This window comes from Leucoraja erinacea, chromosome 25 (assembly GCF_028641065.1).
Source record: "Leucoraja erinacea ecotype New England chromosome 25, Leri_hhj_1, whole genome shotgun sequence".
NCBI lineage: Eukaryota > Metazoa > Chordata > Chondrichthyes > Rajiformes > Rajidae > Leucoraja > Leucoraja erinaceus.
This window is the reverse complement of record NC_073401.1, coordinates 28,699,948-28,719,730: the sequence shown is the minus strand read 5'-3', so window position 1 is coordinate 28,719,730 and position 19,783 is coordinate 28,699,948. Positions and strand designations below refer to the sequence as shown.

Sequence of the window (19,783 nt, the reverse complement as noted above, 5' to 3'; positions counted from 1 at the left end):
AACCTAGCGAAGTCGACCTCCATCTTTAGGCTGTGCACGCCATACGCAAGATGAAGACGTAAATTGTCCTTGGTGTGTGTGGAATAGAACTGGTGTACAGGGTGATCATTGGCCAGCATGGTCACAGTGGGCTGAAGGGCCTGTTTCCATGCTGTGCCTCTATATTTAACTGGACTAATATCCTACCCAACATCATTGGCGGCACTTGAGAAGTGCTTGCGTTGGCTGTCATGCACTTGGGATGAGCTGGGGCGGTGAAAAGCACAGTATCGATACAAGCCTTCCTATTAAATGACTTGATGTGGGAGTTCTATTAGACACTTCACACTGAGCGCACACGCACACACACACATATATATATATATACACACACACACACACATATATGTACACACACACACACACACATATATACACACACACATACATGTATATACATACACACGCACACACACACACGCACACACACGCACACACACACACACGCACACACACATATATATATATATATATCATACATACACACACATATATAGCATATATATATATATATATAAGCAATGTATGTATATGTATCCTGAACTTTTCATTTAATATATTGTTTCCAGTGTACTATGTTTCCATATTCTGTGGTGCTGCTGCAGGTAAGAATGTCATTGTTCTGTCAGGGACACATTGACAATAAAACACCTGACTCTTGACCCTGTCTTGGTAGTCGCTGCTGTTGTGTTGTCTACTGGTTGGAAGCGTCAGTACGTCAGTATCTACCTGACACTCAATGCGATTCCCTTGTATCTACACCTCGCTAACGTCAGCCGATCGTTCAATGTCATCGCTTATCTGTCCTGTTGCAATCTAACTATGTGTCACATTGCATCACAGTCGACCTTTCAGTGTTTGGTTTCGAGATACAGCGCGGAAACAGTGTCTCTGGCCCGCCGAGCCCACGCCGACCAGCGACCCCCCGCACATTATCATCCTACACACACACACTACTTTTTAAAAAACATTTACACCAAGCCATTGTACCTACAAACCTGTACGTCTTTGGAGTGTGGGAGGAAACTGAAGATCTCCGAGAAAACCCACGTGGGTCTTGGGGAGAAGGTACAAACTGTACAGACAGCGCCCGTAGTCGGGATCGAACCCGAGTCCCTGGCGCTGTGAGGCAGCAACCTCCGTGCTGCCCTGAGCTGATCCTCCCACAGCTCGTTAATGACAACGGGCACCTCATTAATATGAATAACCACGTTAATTATCAGCCATTAATATTCATACATTTGTGCCTTTCTTAGTTTGATGTAGAGCCCTCATTTAGACATAAGGAACTGCAGATTTAGATTTTCTTTTAGATTTAGATATACAGCATGGAAACAGGCCCTTCGTCCCACCGGGTCCAAGCTGACCACCAATCACCCCTTCGCACTAGTTCTATGCAGGGTGGCACAGCGGTAGAGTTGCTGCCTTACGGAGTCAGGGACCCGGGTTCGATCCTGACTGCGGGTGATGCCTGCACGGAGTTTAAATATTCTCCCTGTGACCGTGTGGGTTTTCTCCGGGTGCCCCGGTTTCCTCCCACATTTCAAAGATGTGCCGGTTTGCAGATCAATTGGCTTCTGCAAATTATCCCTAGCATGCAGCGTATAACTAGTGTATGGATAATTGTTGGTCGGTGCAGACTCGATGGGCCGAAGGGCCTGTTTCCACGCTGTATCTCTCTCGTCCACTCCCTACACACACGGGGCAATTTACAGAAGCCAATTAACGTCGCAAACCTTACCGTCTTTGGGATGTGGGAGGAAACCGGAGCATCCGGAGGAAACCCACAGGGTAACACTTGCAAACTCCACACAGACAGCACCCGAGGTCAGGATCGAACCTGGGTCACCGTCGAAACTGTGATGATGAACTAATCCATGACTTTCAATTGGAAGCTGCAGCCTGGATATAGAAACGTAGAAAATAGGAGTAGGCCGTTCGGCCCTTCGAGCCTGCACCGCCATTCAATATGATCATGGCTGATCATCCAACTCAGTATCCTGTACCTGCCTTCTCTCCATACCCCCTGATCCCTTTAGCCACATCTAACTCCCTCTTAAATATAGCCAATGAACTGCGGCCTCAACTACTTTCTGTGGCAGAGAATTCCACAGATTCACCACTTTCCGTGTGAAAAAAAAAATTCTCATCTCGGTCCTAAAAGATTTCCCCCTTTTCGAGGTTTCGCTGATATGAGCTCAAACGATTATTACGCTGCTGCTGACGGTACTCCTGACCGCGTTTGACTTACGAGCGCAGTGCGGCAGTTTGGATGTCCACAGTGGTGTGCCTGTCTCTCGGCTGTAGCAGGTCACCAGCGCGTTCCCATCCAGTATGAAGCCGGCGTCACAGCTGAACTGGATGGTGGATCCCACCAGGAGCTTGCTGTCTGAAATGGTGCGGCTGGCATGCTTGACATCGCCTGGGTCTGTGCAGTACATAACTAGAGAGAGAGGGAGACGGAGAGAAAGGTATAAAAACGGCCTTTATTAAAATCTGACAATGTGCAGATTAACCACGTGATTTTTTTCTATTACAAATCTCAAATTGTGGAGTACAGAGGCAAATAAATAAATAGAAACATAGAAACATAGACAATAGGTGCAGGAGTAGGCCATTCGGCCCTTTGAGCCTGCACCACCATTCAATATGATCATGGCTGATCATCCAACTCAGTATCCCATCCCTGCCTTCTCCCATACCCCCTGATCCCTTTAGCCACAAGGGCCACATCTAACTCCCTCTTAAATATAGCCCCCTGTTGCCTCAACTACTTGTGGCAGAGAATTCCACAGATTCACCACTCTCTGTGTAAAAAAATGATTTTCTCATCTCGATCCTAAAAGATTTCCCCCTTATCTTTAAACTGTGACCCCTTGTTCTGGACTTCCCCAACATCGGGAATAATCTTCCTGCATCTTGCCTGTCCAACCCCTTAAGAATTTTGTAAGTTTCTATAAGATCCCCCCTCAATCTTCTAAATTGTACAAACCGAGTCTATCCAGTCTTTCTTCATATGAAAGTCCTGCCATCCCAGGATGGGTCTTTGTCCCAAACATTATGGAGGGCACTGTACGTAGAAAATTGTCCCTTGTGTGTGTAGGATAGTGTTAGTGTGTGGGGATCGCTGGTCGGCACGGACTCGGTGGGACAAAGGGCCTGTTTCCTCACTGTGTCTCTAAACCAAACTAAACTCAATGCCGACTCAACTATGATGTGAATCATTCAACAGCAGGGTCGTGGAAAGGGCATTAGGAAGTGAGTCACTGCAGTAAAGATGGTCACAGTTGCTTGCTTCATGTTGATGAGTCATGAGAGCAGAATGAGTCCATTCGGCCCATCGAGTCTACTCTCCCATCTGAGTGCTGGTAGATGGGACTAGGTGAGAGTAAGTGTTCGGCACGGACTAGAAGGGCCGAGATGGCCTGTTTCCGTGCTGTAATTGTTATATGGTTATAAAAACACCCTATGACATGGCCACCACAGCCGTCTGTGGCAATGAATTCACCGCCGTCTGGCTAAAGGAATTCCTCCTCATCCACCGTTTAAAGGCACGTCCTTTTATTCTGAGGCCACGGCTTCTGCTCCTGGACTCCCCCACTAGTTTAGTTTGCAGATACAGCTCGGAAACAGGTCCGGCAGACCACCGAGTCCGCGCCGACCAGCGATCCCCGCACTGTCCTACGCACACTAGGGAATTTTACATTAATACCAAGCCAATGAACCTACAAACCTGCACGTCTTTGGAGTGTGGGAGGAAACCGAAGATCTCTGAGAAAACCTATTTGGTCACGGGGAGAACGTGCAAACTCCGTACAGACAGCACCCGTAGTTGGGATTGAACCTGGGTCTCTGGGTTAAGGCAGCAACTCTACCACTGTGCTGGCACTAGTGGAACTATCCTCTCCACATCCACCCTATCCAGGCCTTTCACTATTCGGAGGTACATAAATAAGCTGGAGAAACTCAGTGGGTGCAGCAGCATCTATGGAGCGAAGGAAATAGGCAACGTTTCGGGCCGAAACCCTTCTTCAGACTGATGTGGGGGGGGGGGGGGGGGGAGAAAGAAAGGAAAAAGGAGGAGGAGCCCGAGGGCTGGGGGATGGGAGGAGACAGCTCGGGGGCTATGGAAGGGGAGGAGACAGCAAGGGCTAACAAAATTGGGAGAATTCAATGTTCATGCCCGCAGGATGCAGACTCCCCAAGCGGAATATGAGGTGCTGTTCCTCCAATTTCTGGTGTAGCTCACTCTGGCCATGGAGGAGACCCAGGACAGAGAGGTCAGATTGGGAATGGGAGGGGGAGTTGAAGTGCTGATCCACCGGGAGTTCAGGTTGGTTATTGCGGACCGAGCGGAGGTGTTCGTCGAAACGATCGCCCAACCTCCGCTTGTTCTCACCGATATAGATCTGCTGACATCTAGAACAGCGGATGCAATAGTTGAGGTTGGAGGAGATGCAGGTGAACCTCTGTCGCACCTGAAACGACTGCTTGGGTCCTTGAATGGAGTCTGAGCTTCTCCAGCTTTTTTTGTGTACCTTCGATTTTCCAGCAACAGATTTTCTTACAACAGCTGTGAACTTATTGATTTTCATTCCTCTCATTAAAGGTGGTGATAGAACTACCAGAAGGTGTAGCCACGCTTAGTGGTGGATCTAACGGGATCTGGGAAGGGAAATAATGTGTTTTGACAGGAAATTTTCATGCTCAGACGGATCACCAAATCTTTTAGTTAGTTGCCTGAAGTCATGTTCCTCTCTGTTGATTTTAAAACCGTTACCTTAGATGAGTCTCGCCTATTCTATTTACGTTAAGAGTTTAGAAACATAGAAACATAGAAAATAGGTGCAGGAGTAGGCCATTCGGCCCTTCGAGCCTGCACCGCCATTCAATATGATCATGGCTGATCATCCAACTCCGTATCCTGTTCCTGCCTTCTCTCCATATCCCCTGATCCCTTTAGCCACAAGGGCCACATCTAACTCCCTCTTCAATATAGCCAATGAACTGGCCTCAACTACCTTCTGCAGCAGAGAATTCCAGAGATTCACCACTCTCTGTGTGAAAAAGGTTTTCGTCATCTTGGTCCTAAAAGATTTCCCCCTTATCCTTAAACTGTGACCCCTGGTTCTGGAATCCTTAAAGTGTGGACCCCTTATTTAAAGATAAAGAAGATATATCTTCTTTAAAGATAAAGAAACAGGCCCTTTGGCCCACCAGCGATCCCCGCACACTAACACTATCCTACACACACTATCCTAGCGACAATTTACAATTTTACCAAAGCCAACTAACCGACAAACCTGTGCGTCTTTGGAGTGCGGGAGGAAACCGGAGCGCCCGGGGAAAACCCACGCAGGTCACGGGGAGAACGTACAAATTCCGTACAGGCAGCACCCGTGGTCAGGATTGAACCCGGGTCTCTGGCGCTGCGAGGCATCAACTCTACCGCTGCGCCACCATGCCGCTTCCTGGCTCATACAATGAGCAAGAGGACAATAGACAATAGGTGAAGGAGGAGGCCATTCGGCCCTTTGAGCCAGCACCGCCATTCAATGTGATCATGGCTGATCATTCCCAATCAGTACCCCGTTCCTGCCTTCTCCCCATATCCCCATATCTTTAAGAGCCCTGTCTAGCTCACCTCTCCAAAGTTTCCGATGTATCCCAACATACTCTCGCCATTCATCATAGCAAGGGCTCCTGATACTGAGGATACAAGGATTTTATCCCCTGGAGTGCAGGGGACTAAGGGGTGATCCTATAGAAGCGTATAAAATCAAGTGGAGAAATGGTGGCATGAATGCACACAGTCTTTTACCCAGAGTAGGGGAATCGAGAACCAGGTTTAAGCTGGGAGGGAAAGATTTAATAGGAACCTGAGGGGTAACATTTTTCACACAAAGGGTGGTGGGTGTATGGAACGAGCTGCCAGAGGAGGTAGTTGAGGCAGGGACTATCCCAACATTTCAGAAACAGTTAGACAGGTACATGGATAGGACAGGTTTGGTGGGATATGGATCAAACGCGGGCAGGCAGAGTTCCTTCAGCATTTTCTGATTTATCTAATTTTGCAATTTTTCTGATATTTAGCCTCGTAATCTCTACCCTGCCGCTCCACTTCAACAAATTGTCAATCCCAGTAAGGTTTTATACAAACCCATGGGTGTGCAGGTCAATGTTACCTCATCTTTTATCATTATACAACTCATTCATCTCATTGCAACATACAACCCATCCATTAGCAGAGACGTAAGGAATTGGACTCCGGGGCACGGTGGCGCAGCGGTAAAGTCGCTGCCTTACAGCGCTCGCAGTGCCAGGCACCCGGGTTCGATCCCGACTGTGGGTGCTTGTCTGAACGGAGTTTGCACGTTCTCCTCGTGACCCGGGTGGGTTTTCTCCGAGATCTTCGGTTTCCTCCCACACTACAAAGACGTGCAGCTCTGAGGGCTAACGGACTCAAGGGATAAACTTACAAAATTCTTAAGGGGTTGGACAGGCTAGATGCAGGAAGATTGTTCCCAATGTTAGGGAAGTCCAGGACAAGGGGTCACAGCTTAAGGATAAGGGGGAAATCCTTTAAATACCGAGATGAGAAGAACTTTTTTCACACAGAGAGTGGTGAATCTCTGGAACTCTCTGCCGCAGAGGGTAGTTGAGGCCACAGTTCATTGGCTATATTTAAGAGGGAGTTAGATGTGGCCCTAGTGGCTAAGGGGATCAGGGGGTATGGAGAGAAGGCAGGTACGGGATACTGAGTTGGATGATCAGCCGTGATCATATTGAATGGCGGTGCAGGCTCGAAGGGCCGAATGGCCTACTCCTGCACCTAATTTCTATGTTTCTATGTTTCTATATGGAGAGAAAGCAGGAACGGGGTACTGATTTTGGATGATCAGTGTCCCTAGTGTGTGTGTGTGTAGGATAGTGTTCATGCGGGTGGGTGGGGGTCGCTGGTCGGCGCGGACACGGTGGGCCGAAGGGCCTGTTTCCGCGCGGTATCTCTAAAACGAAAACCAAAAAGGTCAGGATTGGCCCCGGGTCTCTGGCGCAGTGAGGCAGCCTAAAAATCATTTGAAAATTAAATATGAGGTGCAAACGATAGGTGTCAGAACAGGTTTCAATAAATGTTCCAATATCAAATATCGTCCTGTATTATATTAACAGCCTGTGACCTTTTTTGTAGAAGATTTCCCGTCTCACTCCTGCTAGGATTTATTGCACGTTCCCCCAGCTGAGAGCAGAGTATTAATATAAGCAGTTCACATTCATCACACTGAAATATATGCTGGTGTTATCAATCATATTTATATCATCGGTCACTATGCCAGCTTGATAGATTGCTTGTGCTAAAAAACCCTTAATTTTGGATATGGTTGCTGTCATTTTGTTCACAAGTTAGACTTGCAGAATTAGGCCATTTGGCCCATCAAGTCAACTTTAGTTTTGTTCAGTGTAGAGAAACAGAGCCAGAATTGGCCCTTCTGGTCACCGAGGCCTCGTCGACCAGCGATCCCCGCACACTATCACCACCCTACACACACTAGGCACGATTTACACTTGTACCAAGCCAATTAACATACAAACCTGTACGTCTTTGGAGTGTGGGAGGAAACTGAAGATAGGTTCATAGGGTGATACAGTGTCAAAACAGGCTGTTATGACCAACGCCCACATTGGCCAACATGTCCCAGCTACATTAGTCCCACCTGCTTGCATTGTGGTCCGTAACCCTCCAAATCTGTCCTATCCATGTACCTATCTAACTGTTTTTTAAACGTTGGGATAGTCCCTGCCTCAACTACCTCCTCCGGCAGCTCGTTCCATACACCCACCCACCCACTGTGTGGAAAAAGTTACCACTCGGATTCCTATTAAATCTTTCCATACGCACACCACCCCGTGTGTGAAAAACCCACCATACTTGGTCGGTGTATGGAACGAGCTGCCGGGAGGAGGCAGTCGAGGCAGATCTCGGAGAAACCCCGCGCAGGTCACGGGGAGAGCGGACAGCCTCCGTACAGACAGCACCCGTCGTCGGGATCGAACCCGGGCCTCCGGCGCTGCGAGCGCTGTAAAGGAAGCAACTCTACCGCTGCGCCAACGTGGCCGCACGCCACCGTACCGCCGAACGACACGACAGCTCACTTACTTTTCTCACAGAACGGAGGATCGCTGCTCCACGTCAGGTCCCACTGGCACGTGAGCGTGTCGCTCCCCAGGATGTCGTAGCCCGGGTCGCACTGGAAGGTGGTCATCGTCCCGCGCACCATCTCCCTGTGAGACGTGGTTTTCCAGCCGTTGGGAATCTCCGGAAGGTCGGAGCACGTGTCGTTCCGAGACATCTCTGTGAGGAGAGGACACAAATGGCGGGGTGGGAAACCCAAAGGTCAAGTCATGGATTCATGCAGCAAGGAGATGGCCCAACTTCCCTGTGCCCACCAAGATGCCCCATCTACGCCAGTCCCATTTGCCCGCGTCGGGTCCATCATGTTCTTAAAGTATAAAGAGTATAAAGTACCCATCTGCAACTGGTCCAAAACGCCGCAGCCAGACTCCTGACGGGCACCAGAAAAAGGGGCCACATCGCCCCGATCCTGACCTCTCTCCACTAGCTCCCTTGGCGGTTCTGAATAAATTTCAAGATTCTCCTTTAAGCCTACAAAGCCCTCAATGGGCTTGCCCCCATCTACATTAAAAGCCTGCTCACCCAGCACACCACCTACAGGTCCGTCAGATCGGCCGACTGGGGTTACTGTACATCCCGCGGTCTAGGCATAAGCTCAGGGGCGACCACGCCTTTGCGGTTGCAGCCCCTAGACTGTGGAACAGCATCCCCCTTCCTATCAGAACACCCCCCCCCATCGACTCCTTTAAGTCGAGACTTAAAACTCATCTCTACTCCCAAGCCTTTCTTGACGTCCTCTGAGCCAGGGCTATATGTACGTAGTGATGTTTGTATTTAATCTATGAACCTCTGTTGTTTGTTATACTATTCTTATACCAATGTAAAGCACTTTGGCCAACAAGAGCTGCTTTGTAAATGTGCTATAGAAATAAAAATGACTTGACTTGACTGTCCTTCAGTCATTTCAGTCTGAACGGAATTGCATATCTTGCAGTCATGACATAGAATGAAATAACAGAACGCACAATGAACACAGTTTAACATCCACCACAGTGAGTCTTCCAGGCACCTCCTCAAACCCCTGTCCCACTGTACGAGTTCATTCCAAGAGCTCTCCCGAGTTTGCCCTGATTCGAACTCGGAGATTTACGGTAATGGCCGCTAGTCGGTACTCGGGGCTCTCGTGGACATTTTTCATCACGTTGAAAAATCTTCACCAGTCTTCCTGTGCTTACCTGCCGTTAGCGAGTCTTCCCGAGTACCTGCCGTTAGCGCTAAGAGACGTCCCCGAGCTCCGACGTACCCGCTACGTTCATTCTCCGTGCTTACCACGAGTTTGATTTTTTTTCTAAACTCGGGAGAGCTCTTGGAATGAACTCGCACCGTGGGACAGGGCCATCACTGTGATGGAAGGCAAAAAGTCTTAAAGTCCTTGTCTCTCCCCTTCTTGTTCTCCCTCTGCATTGAGGCGATCCAGTCAACTGAAACATCCTATCACCAACTGGAGTGCGGTCCTGAGATACTATCTACCTCCCAGCTCAGACCGTCACGCAAACCAACCTCCCTTCCATTGACTCCGTCTACACCTCACGCTCCATCTACACCTCGGCAAGGCCAGCAGCACAATCAAGAACCAGTCTCACCCCCGGCCACTCCCTCTTCTCCCCTCTCCCATCAGGCAAAAGGTACAGAAGTGTGAAAACGCACTCACCTCCAGATTCTGGGACAATTTCTCCCCAGCTGTTATCAGACAACTGAACCATCCCACCACCAACTAGAGAGCGGTCCTGAACTATCAGCTACCTCATTGGAGACCCTCGGACTGTCGACAATCAGACTTTGAATTATCCCTCAGCATGAAACAGTGCATTTCGTAGCGGAGTCAGGGGATGTGGGGATGGTCAGAAATGCTGGAGAAACTCAGAGGGTGAGGCAGCATCTATGGAGCGAAGGAATAGGTGACGTTTCGGGTCGAGACCCTGCTTCAGACTCCATTTCAGGCCTCGACCCGAAACGTCACATAAAACATAGTCACCTATTCCTTCGCTCCATGGATGCTGCCTCACCCGCTGAGTTTCTCCAGCATTTTTATCTACCTTCCATCTTTCCCAAATAGAAGGAATAGGTGACGTTTCGGGTGGAGACCCTTCTTCAGATAAGGGGATATATGGGGAGAAGGCAGGAGGAACGGGGGTACTGATTGTGGATGATCAGCCATGATCACAGTGAATGGCGGTGCTGGCTCGAAGGGCCGAATGGCCTACTCCTGCACCTATTGACCATTGTCTATTGTCATTTGGGACACAGCAGCTAAGGTGAAGTCCAGAAACAATCTCCTCAGTAAGCTTGCTGGCTTAAAGTGGGGGGCAGCAGCCCCCACACTGCGCATTTCAGCACTAGCCCTTGCATTTTCTTCAGCCGAATATTGTGCCCCTGTTTGGTCCAGGTCATCCCACACACACCATGTGGACACCCAATTGAACTCAACAATGAGGATCATCACAGGAACAATCCGCTCAACACCACTCCCCTGGCTCCCTGTCCTATCCAACATAGCCCCTCCACACATCCGGCGAGTAGTCCTCACTCAAAGGATGCTCCAAAAGACCAAAAACTCCCCTCACCTGCCAATTCACACGGACATCTTCAACCCACCCACTGCTCGACTTCCATCTAGACGAGCAATTTGGAAGAACCCACCACCAGCTGATTTCACCATCCAATCAGCTTGGAAAAAGGAATGGAAGTCCAAGGACGTCCCAAATAAACATCTGGTGTCAGACCCCACCCTACCGGTCCCTGGAAGCAGTGGACGACGCTGAATAGATTCAGGACTGGACATGGTCCCTGCTTGGCCAGCCGTCACAAATGGGGCAGCAGTCCAACCCCACGGTGTGCTTGTGGAGAGCAGCAAACAATGCAACACATCATTGAAGCATGCCCTCAACAAAGACTCAAAGGAGGACGTGTCACCCTTCATACAGCAAATCAAGAGGCAACTGCTTGGCTAAAGGACTTTGCATTCGCTAAATAAATAAAATTTGGGAAGAGGAGGGGAGGAAACGAGAATCTATTCTAAGAGTAAATGAAGCAGTATGAAAACGCAGTGGGTGCCTGGCTGAACATCTAAAGTTGTGAGTTAGTTCCACGCCTTTTCTCCTTCGCATGGATCACTCAGGCTTCAGTGTGCTTGTTTATATCGGAGGAGCCAAGACTAAATTAGTATCTTGCACATCATTGCCAACAAATTTACTGTCCTGTAATTATACAGCTTAAAAATGTGCATGAATGATTTAGACTAATTGCAGCCGTTAGCTGTGTTTATACGCAAAAATCTCAGTTATTGCTGGTGTGAATGTGTTAAAAAATACACACCTGCCAAGCAAATGGACAGCACCAATTATTAAGGGAAGAAACTTTCTCAGGGAAACATATATTCTATGGAATAAATGCCACCAGATGATTTTCTCAACAAAGAGATTATTTTTGTTTCGTTCGTGACGCAGCTCTCTAAGACTTTGGTCAGGCCGTATTTGGGGTATTGCGTGCAGTTCTGGTTACCCCCCCCCGTTGCAGGAAGGAGGTGGGGGCTTTGGAGAGGGTGGTTTACCCGACTGCTGAAGATAGACACAGAATGCTGGGGTCACTCATCGGGACAGGCAGCATCTCTGGAGAAAAGGAATGGGTGACCTTTCGGGTCGAGACCCTTCTTCAGACTCCGTGCCGACCAGCGACCCCCCCCCCCCCCCCCGTACACCAGGTCTATCCTAAACACGGACAATTTACGGAAGCCAATTAACCTACAAACCTGCACGTCTTTGGAATGTGGGAGGAAACCGGAGCACCCGGATAAAACCCACACGGCCACACTCTGTACAGACAAGCATCCGCAGTCAGGATTCGAACCTGGGACTCTGGCGCTGTAAGGCAGCAACCCCACCAGCTACGAGGAAGCGAGCGGGTAAGATCATCTTTCACCCTGGCCACAAGCTCTTTGAATCACTTCCCTCTGGAAGGCGACTCCGGACTGTCAAAGCTGCCACAGTCAGCCATAAAAACAGATTTTTATCCACGATCGTCCACAATCAGTACCCCGTTCCTGCCTTCTCCCCATATCCCCTGACTCCGCTATCTTTAAGAGCCTTATCTAGCTCTCTCTAGAAAGTATCCAGCGAACCGGCCTCCACCGCCCTCTGAGGCACAGAATTCCACAGACTCACAACTCTCAGTGTGAAAAAGTGTTCCCTCGTCTCCGTGGCTATTCATCCACAATCTGTACCCCGCCCCCTCCCCACCCCCTCCCCGTTCCTGCCTTCTCCCTATATCCCCTGACTCCGCTATCTTCACCATCCAGGCCTTTCACTATTTGTTAAGTAAAGTCGGGTTACAAAGAGAATGACAAGTGTCCCTTTTAAACGGATGATGTCTGTAATTTTGACATTTCCGAATGCAGTCAATTGAAGTATTTAACGTACCGTAAGGATTGCTGATTTCAGTTCATGACGCGGATAGATCTACATCTCCGAATACAGATTTGAAAAATTCTCTTTTAAGGGGCCTTCTCTTCTATTTCTACTTTCCACTTTCTCTCTTCCTTTTTTTATTTTTTATATACACACTTCACGTTTTTCTACTCTCTACCATCTATTTTTCCACTTTTTCCCCTTTCTATTGTTTTCTTTTTCTTGTCCTGCTTACTTCCTTCTTATAACATAAAACTAGAGGTTGTACATAGAATGGATTACGGTATTACATAGTTGGCACCTAAAATTAGGTGCCACTGTACTGTTTTGTGCTGTATTAACTTCTAATAAAATAAACAAACAAAAAAAAAAAAAAAAAGAAGTATTTAACATTCATTGATCAGTTATAAAAAGAAATGATACCAAAGCAGTTGCGTATACTGTGATTTCGAATGCTCGCTCGCAACGTCGTGACATTACCCTTCACATTATTAACATCGTTGCGTGCCACGACCGTTGTGATTCTTGTTACGTTAGTTGCCAACGCAGGTTTTCGTTTCAAGGTCAAGGCTATCGCTTGTAGCTTTGCCTCACAAACTGGGCTAATTGGAATCTGTCAGGAAATCTACACAGCCGGGGACAGGAATGCTTTTTATTCCAGCTGTTTCATTTATTTCGAGAGGTCTCGGATACAAAACGCAGGAAGGTAGCGCGAAGCTGGTCGGGCCGCGTGTGGGGTGTGGGTGGGTGTGTGGGTGGGGGGTGGGGGGGAAGTAACATGAGCAGTTTTGGGCCACCCCTATCTGAGGAAGGATGCGCTGGCTCTGGAGAGGGTCCAGAGGAGGTTTTACAAGAACGATCCCAGGAATGAAGTGGCTCATCATGTGATGAGCGTTTGTCGGCGCTGGGCTGTGCTCGGAAGGAGTTTTAGAAGAATGAGGGGGGGACGGGTCCAGGGGGGGGGGGGGGCTCATTCAAACATACAAAAACATGAAAGCCTGGATCAGTGGATGTGGATGAGGATGTTTCCACTAGTGGGCCTGTCTAGGACCAGAGGGCACAGTCAGAATTAAAGGACGTTCCTGTAGGTAGGAGGTGATGAGGAATGTCTTTAGTCAGAGGGTGGTGAATCTGCGGAATCCTTTGCCACAGACGGCTGTGGAGGCCAAGTCAGTGGATATTTTTTAAGGCAGAGCCAGACAGATTCTTGATTAGTGCGGGTGTCAGAGGTTACGGGAAGAAGGCAGTAGAATGGGGTTAGGAGGGAGGGATAGATTGAATGGTGGAGTACACTTGATGGGCCGAATGGTCTAATTCTCCTCCTATCACCTATGACCTTATGATTCCGTGTAAAGGTTTACGGCATCTCAACGCTGTGGAGAGTGCCTGAATCTCCCCTTGGACAATCTCTACTGCAGACCTCGCTCTCCCCACCACTCTGCCCCGCCTCCTTCCACCTCTATTCCTTCCTCTGGCTTCACAATTCACAATTCTTCCACCCTTCTCTCTCACACACATTGCGTCTTTTGGCCTCTGGCCTGCGTACAAACCGTCTGCCCATCGTTAGAGCACCAACGCTCTCGCCTGTATCCACCCATCACTCGCCAGCCTCCGTCCTCTCCCCACCTCCCTTCCAGCTTCCTCCCACCGCCCCCAAGCCCCCACCCCAATCAAAAGACAATAGGTGCAGGAGTAGGCCATTCGGCCCTTCGAGCCAGCACCGCCATTCAATGCGATCATGGCTGATCATCCCCAATCAGTACCCCGTTCCTGCCTTCCCCCCCATATCCCCTAACTCCGCTATCTTTAAGAGCCCTATCTAGCTCTCTCTTGAACGCACACTGACACACCGGCCTCCACCTGAGGCAGAGAATTCCACAGACTCACCACTCTCTGTGAGAAAGAGTGTTTCCTCGTCTCCGTTCTAAATGGCTTGCTCCTTATTCTTAAACTGTGTGGCCCCTGGTTCTGGACTCCCCCAACATCGGGAACATGTTTCCTGCCTCTAGTGTGTCTGCGGTGAGGATCCAACCCATGGTCTCTGGTGCCGTGAGTCAGCAACTCTACTGCTGCACCACCCTGTTTCATCAAGACTCTAAGCCCCATTAAAAAAAGTAGGCTATTGTGCCAACGTTTAATTGCCTCAACCCCACCCCCCTTCCCAAAAATAGCATTCCACGTACCGTAATAGTTCATGATAAATCCCTGGCCCTTCCCAAAAATTAATCCTGCAGGATCGGAATGGAATCTGACGGTAAGATCGGACGTGGTGGAATAAACCTTCAAGGGGGCATTGGTTCCAACAAATTGGCCCAGGATCCTCATGGTTAGGTCGTCTCCGTCGTACAGCGACAGAATGTCACTGTTGGTGAGGTTCAGGCTGCACAAGAGGATGCAAAGACGACAAGGGTGAACACTTCCAATCCTCTCCGCTCAATTTACTTACATTTCATTTCAGGGATACGGCACGGAAACAGGCCCTTCGGCCCACCGAGTCCGCGTAGACTGGCGACCCCCCGCACACACTGACACACACACACACACACACACACACACGCACACACACACACACACTGACACACACTGACACACACACAGACACACACACACACACACTGACACACACACACACACACACTGACACACACACTGACACACACACACACACACACACACACACACACTGACACACACACACACACACACACACACACACACACACACACACACACACACACACACACACACACACACTGACACACACACACACACACACACACACACACACACACACACACACACACACACACACACACACACACACACACACACACACACACTGACACACACACACTGACACACACACACACACACACACTGACACACACACACACACACACACACACACACTGACACACACACACACACACACACACACACACACACACTGACACACACACTGGCACACACACACACACACACACACACACACACACACACACACACACACACACACACACACACACACACACACACACACACACACACACACACACACACACACACACACACACACTTACCAAGCCCATTAACCTACAAACCTGCACGTCTTCGGAGTGTGGGAGGAAACCGAAGATCTCGGAGAAAACCCGCGCAGGTCACGGGGAAAACGTACAAACTCCGTACAGACAGCGCCCGTAGTCGGGATCGAACCCGATGCTCTGGCGCTGTGAGGCAGCAACTCTACCGCTGCGCCACCGTGCCGCCCAAAATTCTTGCCCCAAAGCTACTGTACCACACCAGAGTGCAGCCATAGGTTCACAAGCTATTCTCTTTCCCCAGTTTGACCATTCTGCCCATCAAGTTTATTCTGCCCTTCAACCATGGCCCATTCATCCCTCTCAACCCCATTCTCCTGCCTTCTCCCCGTAACCCCTGACACTCGCACCAATCAAGAAGCTGCACCCCCATGGCATCTGTGGACTGTGGAACAACCGTGTCGTTCCTTGTTTCTGACTAGCTCCTTGGTTTTTAGACAATAGACAATAGGTGCAGGAGGAGGTCATTTGGCCCTTCGAGCCAGCACCGCCATTCAATGTGATCATGGCTGATCACCCCCAATCAGTACCCCGTTCCTGCCTTCTCCCCATATCTCCTGACTCTTTAAGAGCCCTATCCAGCTCTCTCTTGAAAGTATCCAGAGAACCAGCCTCCACCGCCCTCTGAGGCAGAGAATTCCACAGACTCACAACTCTCTGTGTGAAAAAGTGTTTCAACATCTCCGTTCTAAATGGCTTACTCCTTATTCTGAAACTGTGGCCCCTGGTTCTGGACTCCCCCAACATCGGGAACATGTTTCCTGCCTCTAGCGTGGCCTTTTCACCAGGTTGGCCCTGTTCATCATCTTCTCAGAGTACTTGTACTTTCTCTGTGTAGAACCATTTCCTAATAACTTGTCCCAGAGTTAGAATGTATTAGTTTGAGCCCATGTAATCCATTGGTTATCTCAGGGGTGTCTTCAGAATTAACCTAGACTGATCTCGGTCAATGTACGCACAAATATCGGAAACAATCATCGGTTGAAATTCCATCTTCCTCATGGGTGACCCTCGGACTATCCTGGATTGGACTTTGCTGGCTTTACCTTGCACCAAATGTTACTCCCTCATCATGTGTCTGTACACTGCAAATGGGGCAATTGCAACCATGCGTTGTCTTTCCGCTGACTGGTTAGCACGGGACAAAAGCTTTTCACTGTACCTCGGTACACGTGACAATAAACTAAACTGTAAGACAAGTATTTAGAATGGCTGTAATGGTTTGGAATGTTGTGAATTCCACTAGAGGGGTGCAGGCGTTCGTGCTGGTTTACCCGACGATGTTTTGAGTCCCATCGGGGCGAGACACTTTCTCATCGCGGTTCACGGACCTGCCAGCCGCCTGCCACTTCCGCGGACTGTGCAAGTCTGTGTTCCTCGTGTACGTGGAGTGTGTGAGGTTGCAGCCCCCTGCTCCAATATCTAAAGGGGCTGCTCCTTGCCTTGTGGCTGAACTTCACACCCACCATCCTCATCTGTGTGTAGGGGTTGGGTCTGAGGATGTCCTGGTCGGGTTGCTCCTAGGACAGGCCAGGCTGGCCATCCGCGAGTCACGGCGCCGGGCGGTAGAGGACTCCGCCCCTTTTCCGGGGATACGCCTGTGCCCGGGCGGTGTGAGAGTCGGGACTACGCGCTGTCCACGGGGTTTCTGGGACCGCTGGGCACTTTTTTTTTTTTTTTTTTTTTTTTTTTTTTTTTTTTTAACAAAATTTATTCACTTATTAAAAAATAATATTTACACTACAATAAAACAAGCCAGAACCCACCACCATAATACAATACAAACATGTATCCGTAATAAACTACTATACAACTGTGATATTGCGTACAGTGTTGGTCTCCAAATCTGACGAAGGACATTATTGCCATAGAGGGAGTGCAGAGACGGTTCACCAGACTGATTCCTGGGATGTCAGGACTGTCTTATGAAGAAAGACTGGATAGACTTGGTTTATACTCTCTAGAATTTAGGAGATTGAGAGGGGATCTTATAGAAACTTACAAAATTCTTAAGGGGGTGGACAGGCTAGATGCAGGAAGATTGTTCCCGATGTTAGGGAAGTCCAGGACAAGGGGTCACAGCTTAAGGATAAGGGGGAAATCCTTTAAAACCGAGATGAGAAGAACTTTTTTTCACAGAGAGAGTGGTGAATCTCTGGAACTCTCTGCCACAGAGGGTAGTTGAGGCCAGTTCATTAGCTATATTTAAGAGGGGGTTAGATGTGGCCCTTGTGGCTAAGGGGATCAGGGGGTATGGAGAGAAGGCAGGTACGGGATACTGAGTTGGATGATCAGCCATGATCATATTGAATGGCGGTGCAGGCTCGAAGGGCCGAATGGCCTACTCCTGCACCTAATTTCTATGTTTCTATGTTTCTATGATACAATCCTTATTGAGGATATATTCAACACCCTGCGGAGCCCAGCGGTCCTGAAACTCCCTCAGGGTGCCCACAGTATTCCCCCGCTGGGCACCGTGGGGGGTGGAATGGATTGGGTGAAATATTGATTTAATATTTCCAGAATTTTGTATTATGGTGGTGGGATTGGTTGTATTTTGTGCATGCATTTGTGTAAATGGTTTACCACAATTATTTTTGGTTAAAAAAAAAAAAAAAAAAAGGGGGGTTGAGATACTCACAGTTGAACGTCAAGTAACACGCGCTTGTCCTCCCCCACGTGGATCCTCCAGATACAGTCCTCTCCTTCATCGTACGGCTCGGGCCAGTTTGGGGAGAGGAGGACCCCTGCCTGGCTGTTCAGCTCTCCACCGCACAGGGCTAAAGGATGGACAGCAGAGGACAGGGTGAGCGGGGGCAGAAGGTACACGAGCCTGAACACTAACGTCCACTTTCAGGGACAGCTTCTTCCCTGCAGCCATCAGGCTGTTAAACACCTCAACCTCAAATCAACTCTGAACGACATAGAAAACAAACCCAACAATAACAGTGCAATAACACCAATAATAGGTGCAGGAGGAGGCCATTCGGCCCTTCGAGCAAGCACCGCCATTCAATGTGATCACGGCTGATCATCCCCACGTTCCTGCATATCCCCTGACTCCGCTATCTTTAAGAGCTCTATCTAACTCTCTCTTGAAAGTATCCAGAGAACTGGCCTCCACCGCCCTCCGAGGCAGAGAATTCCACAGATTCACAACTCTCTGGGTGAAAAAGTGTTTCCTCGTCTCCGTTCTAAATGGCTTACCCCTTATTCTTAAACTGTGGCCCCTGGTTCTGGACTCCCCCAACATCAGGAACATGTTTCCTGCCTCTGGCATGTCCAACCCCTAGTGCCCCTGTCCCACTTAGGAAACCTGAACGGAAACCTCTGGAGACTTTGCGCCCCACCCAAGGTTTCCGTGCGGTTCCCGGAGGTTTTTGTCAGTCTCACTACCCGCTTCCACTAGCTGCAACCTCCGGCAACCACCTGCAACCTCCGGGAACCGCACGGAAACCTTGGGTGGGGTGCAAAGTCTCCAGAGGTTTACGTTCAGGCTTCCTAAGTGGGACAGGGGCATTAATAATCTTATATGTTTCAATAAGGTCCCCTCTCATCATTTCCCAATTCCAGACTGCACAAGCCCAGCCGCTCCATTCTCTCAGCATATGATAGTCCCGCCATCCCGGGAATTAACCGGGTGAACCTCGTTTTGTTCGATTTGTTACTAACACCTATGAGAGAGAAGCAAGTGTCACCAAACTTCTGAATTCTCTGGGGTGGAAGGAACCCTCTCCAAGACGGACGTGAAGCTCACCGTTTGGCCTGTTTTTTTACAAAATGTTAAATGGTCAGCTCGACATAGACTACAAGACCTACACCAAACTAGCACACAAACTGTTCACTCTCCTACCATCTGGCAAGCGCTACCGCAGCATGCGGAGCAAAACCACCAGATTCAAAAACAGCTTTTTACCTCAGGCCATCAGATTACTCAACACACTCAAGAAAATTCCATGAACATTTAACTTTAACTCAATGTCTGCAGTATGCTATTTGCACTTTTCTATATTGCACCTTTATTATTGCACTTTAATAACATACCTCAAAAC

General features: G+C 49.0%; 1 protein-coding gene across 1 annotated transcript in view; it reads right to left on the bottom strand.

Annotated features, from left to right (window-relative positions):
- The window catches only part of LOC129709200 (seizure 6-like protein), a 95,756-nt gene that overhangs the window by 16,274 nt on the left and 59,699 nt on the right, over positions 1-19,783 (bottom strand). Inside the window, 4 exon segments of the mRNA XM_055655391.1 lie at positions 2,291-2,482; positions 8,195-8,389; positions 14,817-15,013; positions 18,373-18,511. Coding sequence (XP_055511366.1) covers positions 2,291-2,482; positions 8,195-8,389; positions 14,817-15,013; positions 18,373-18,511 — 723 coding nt within the window.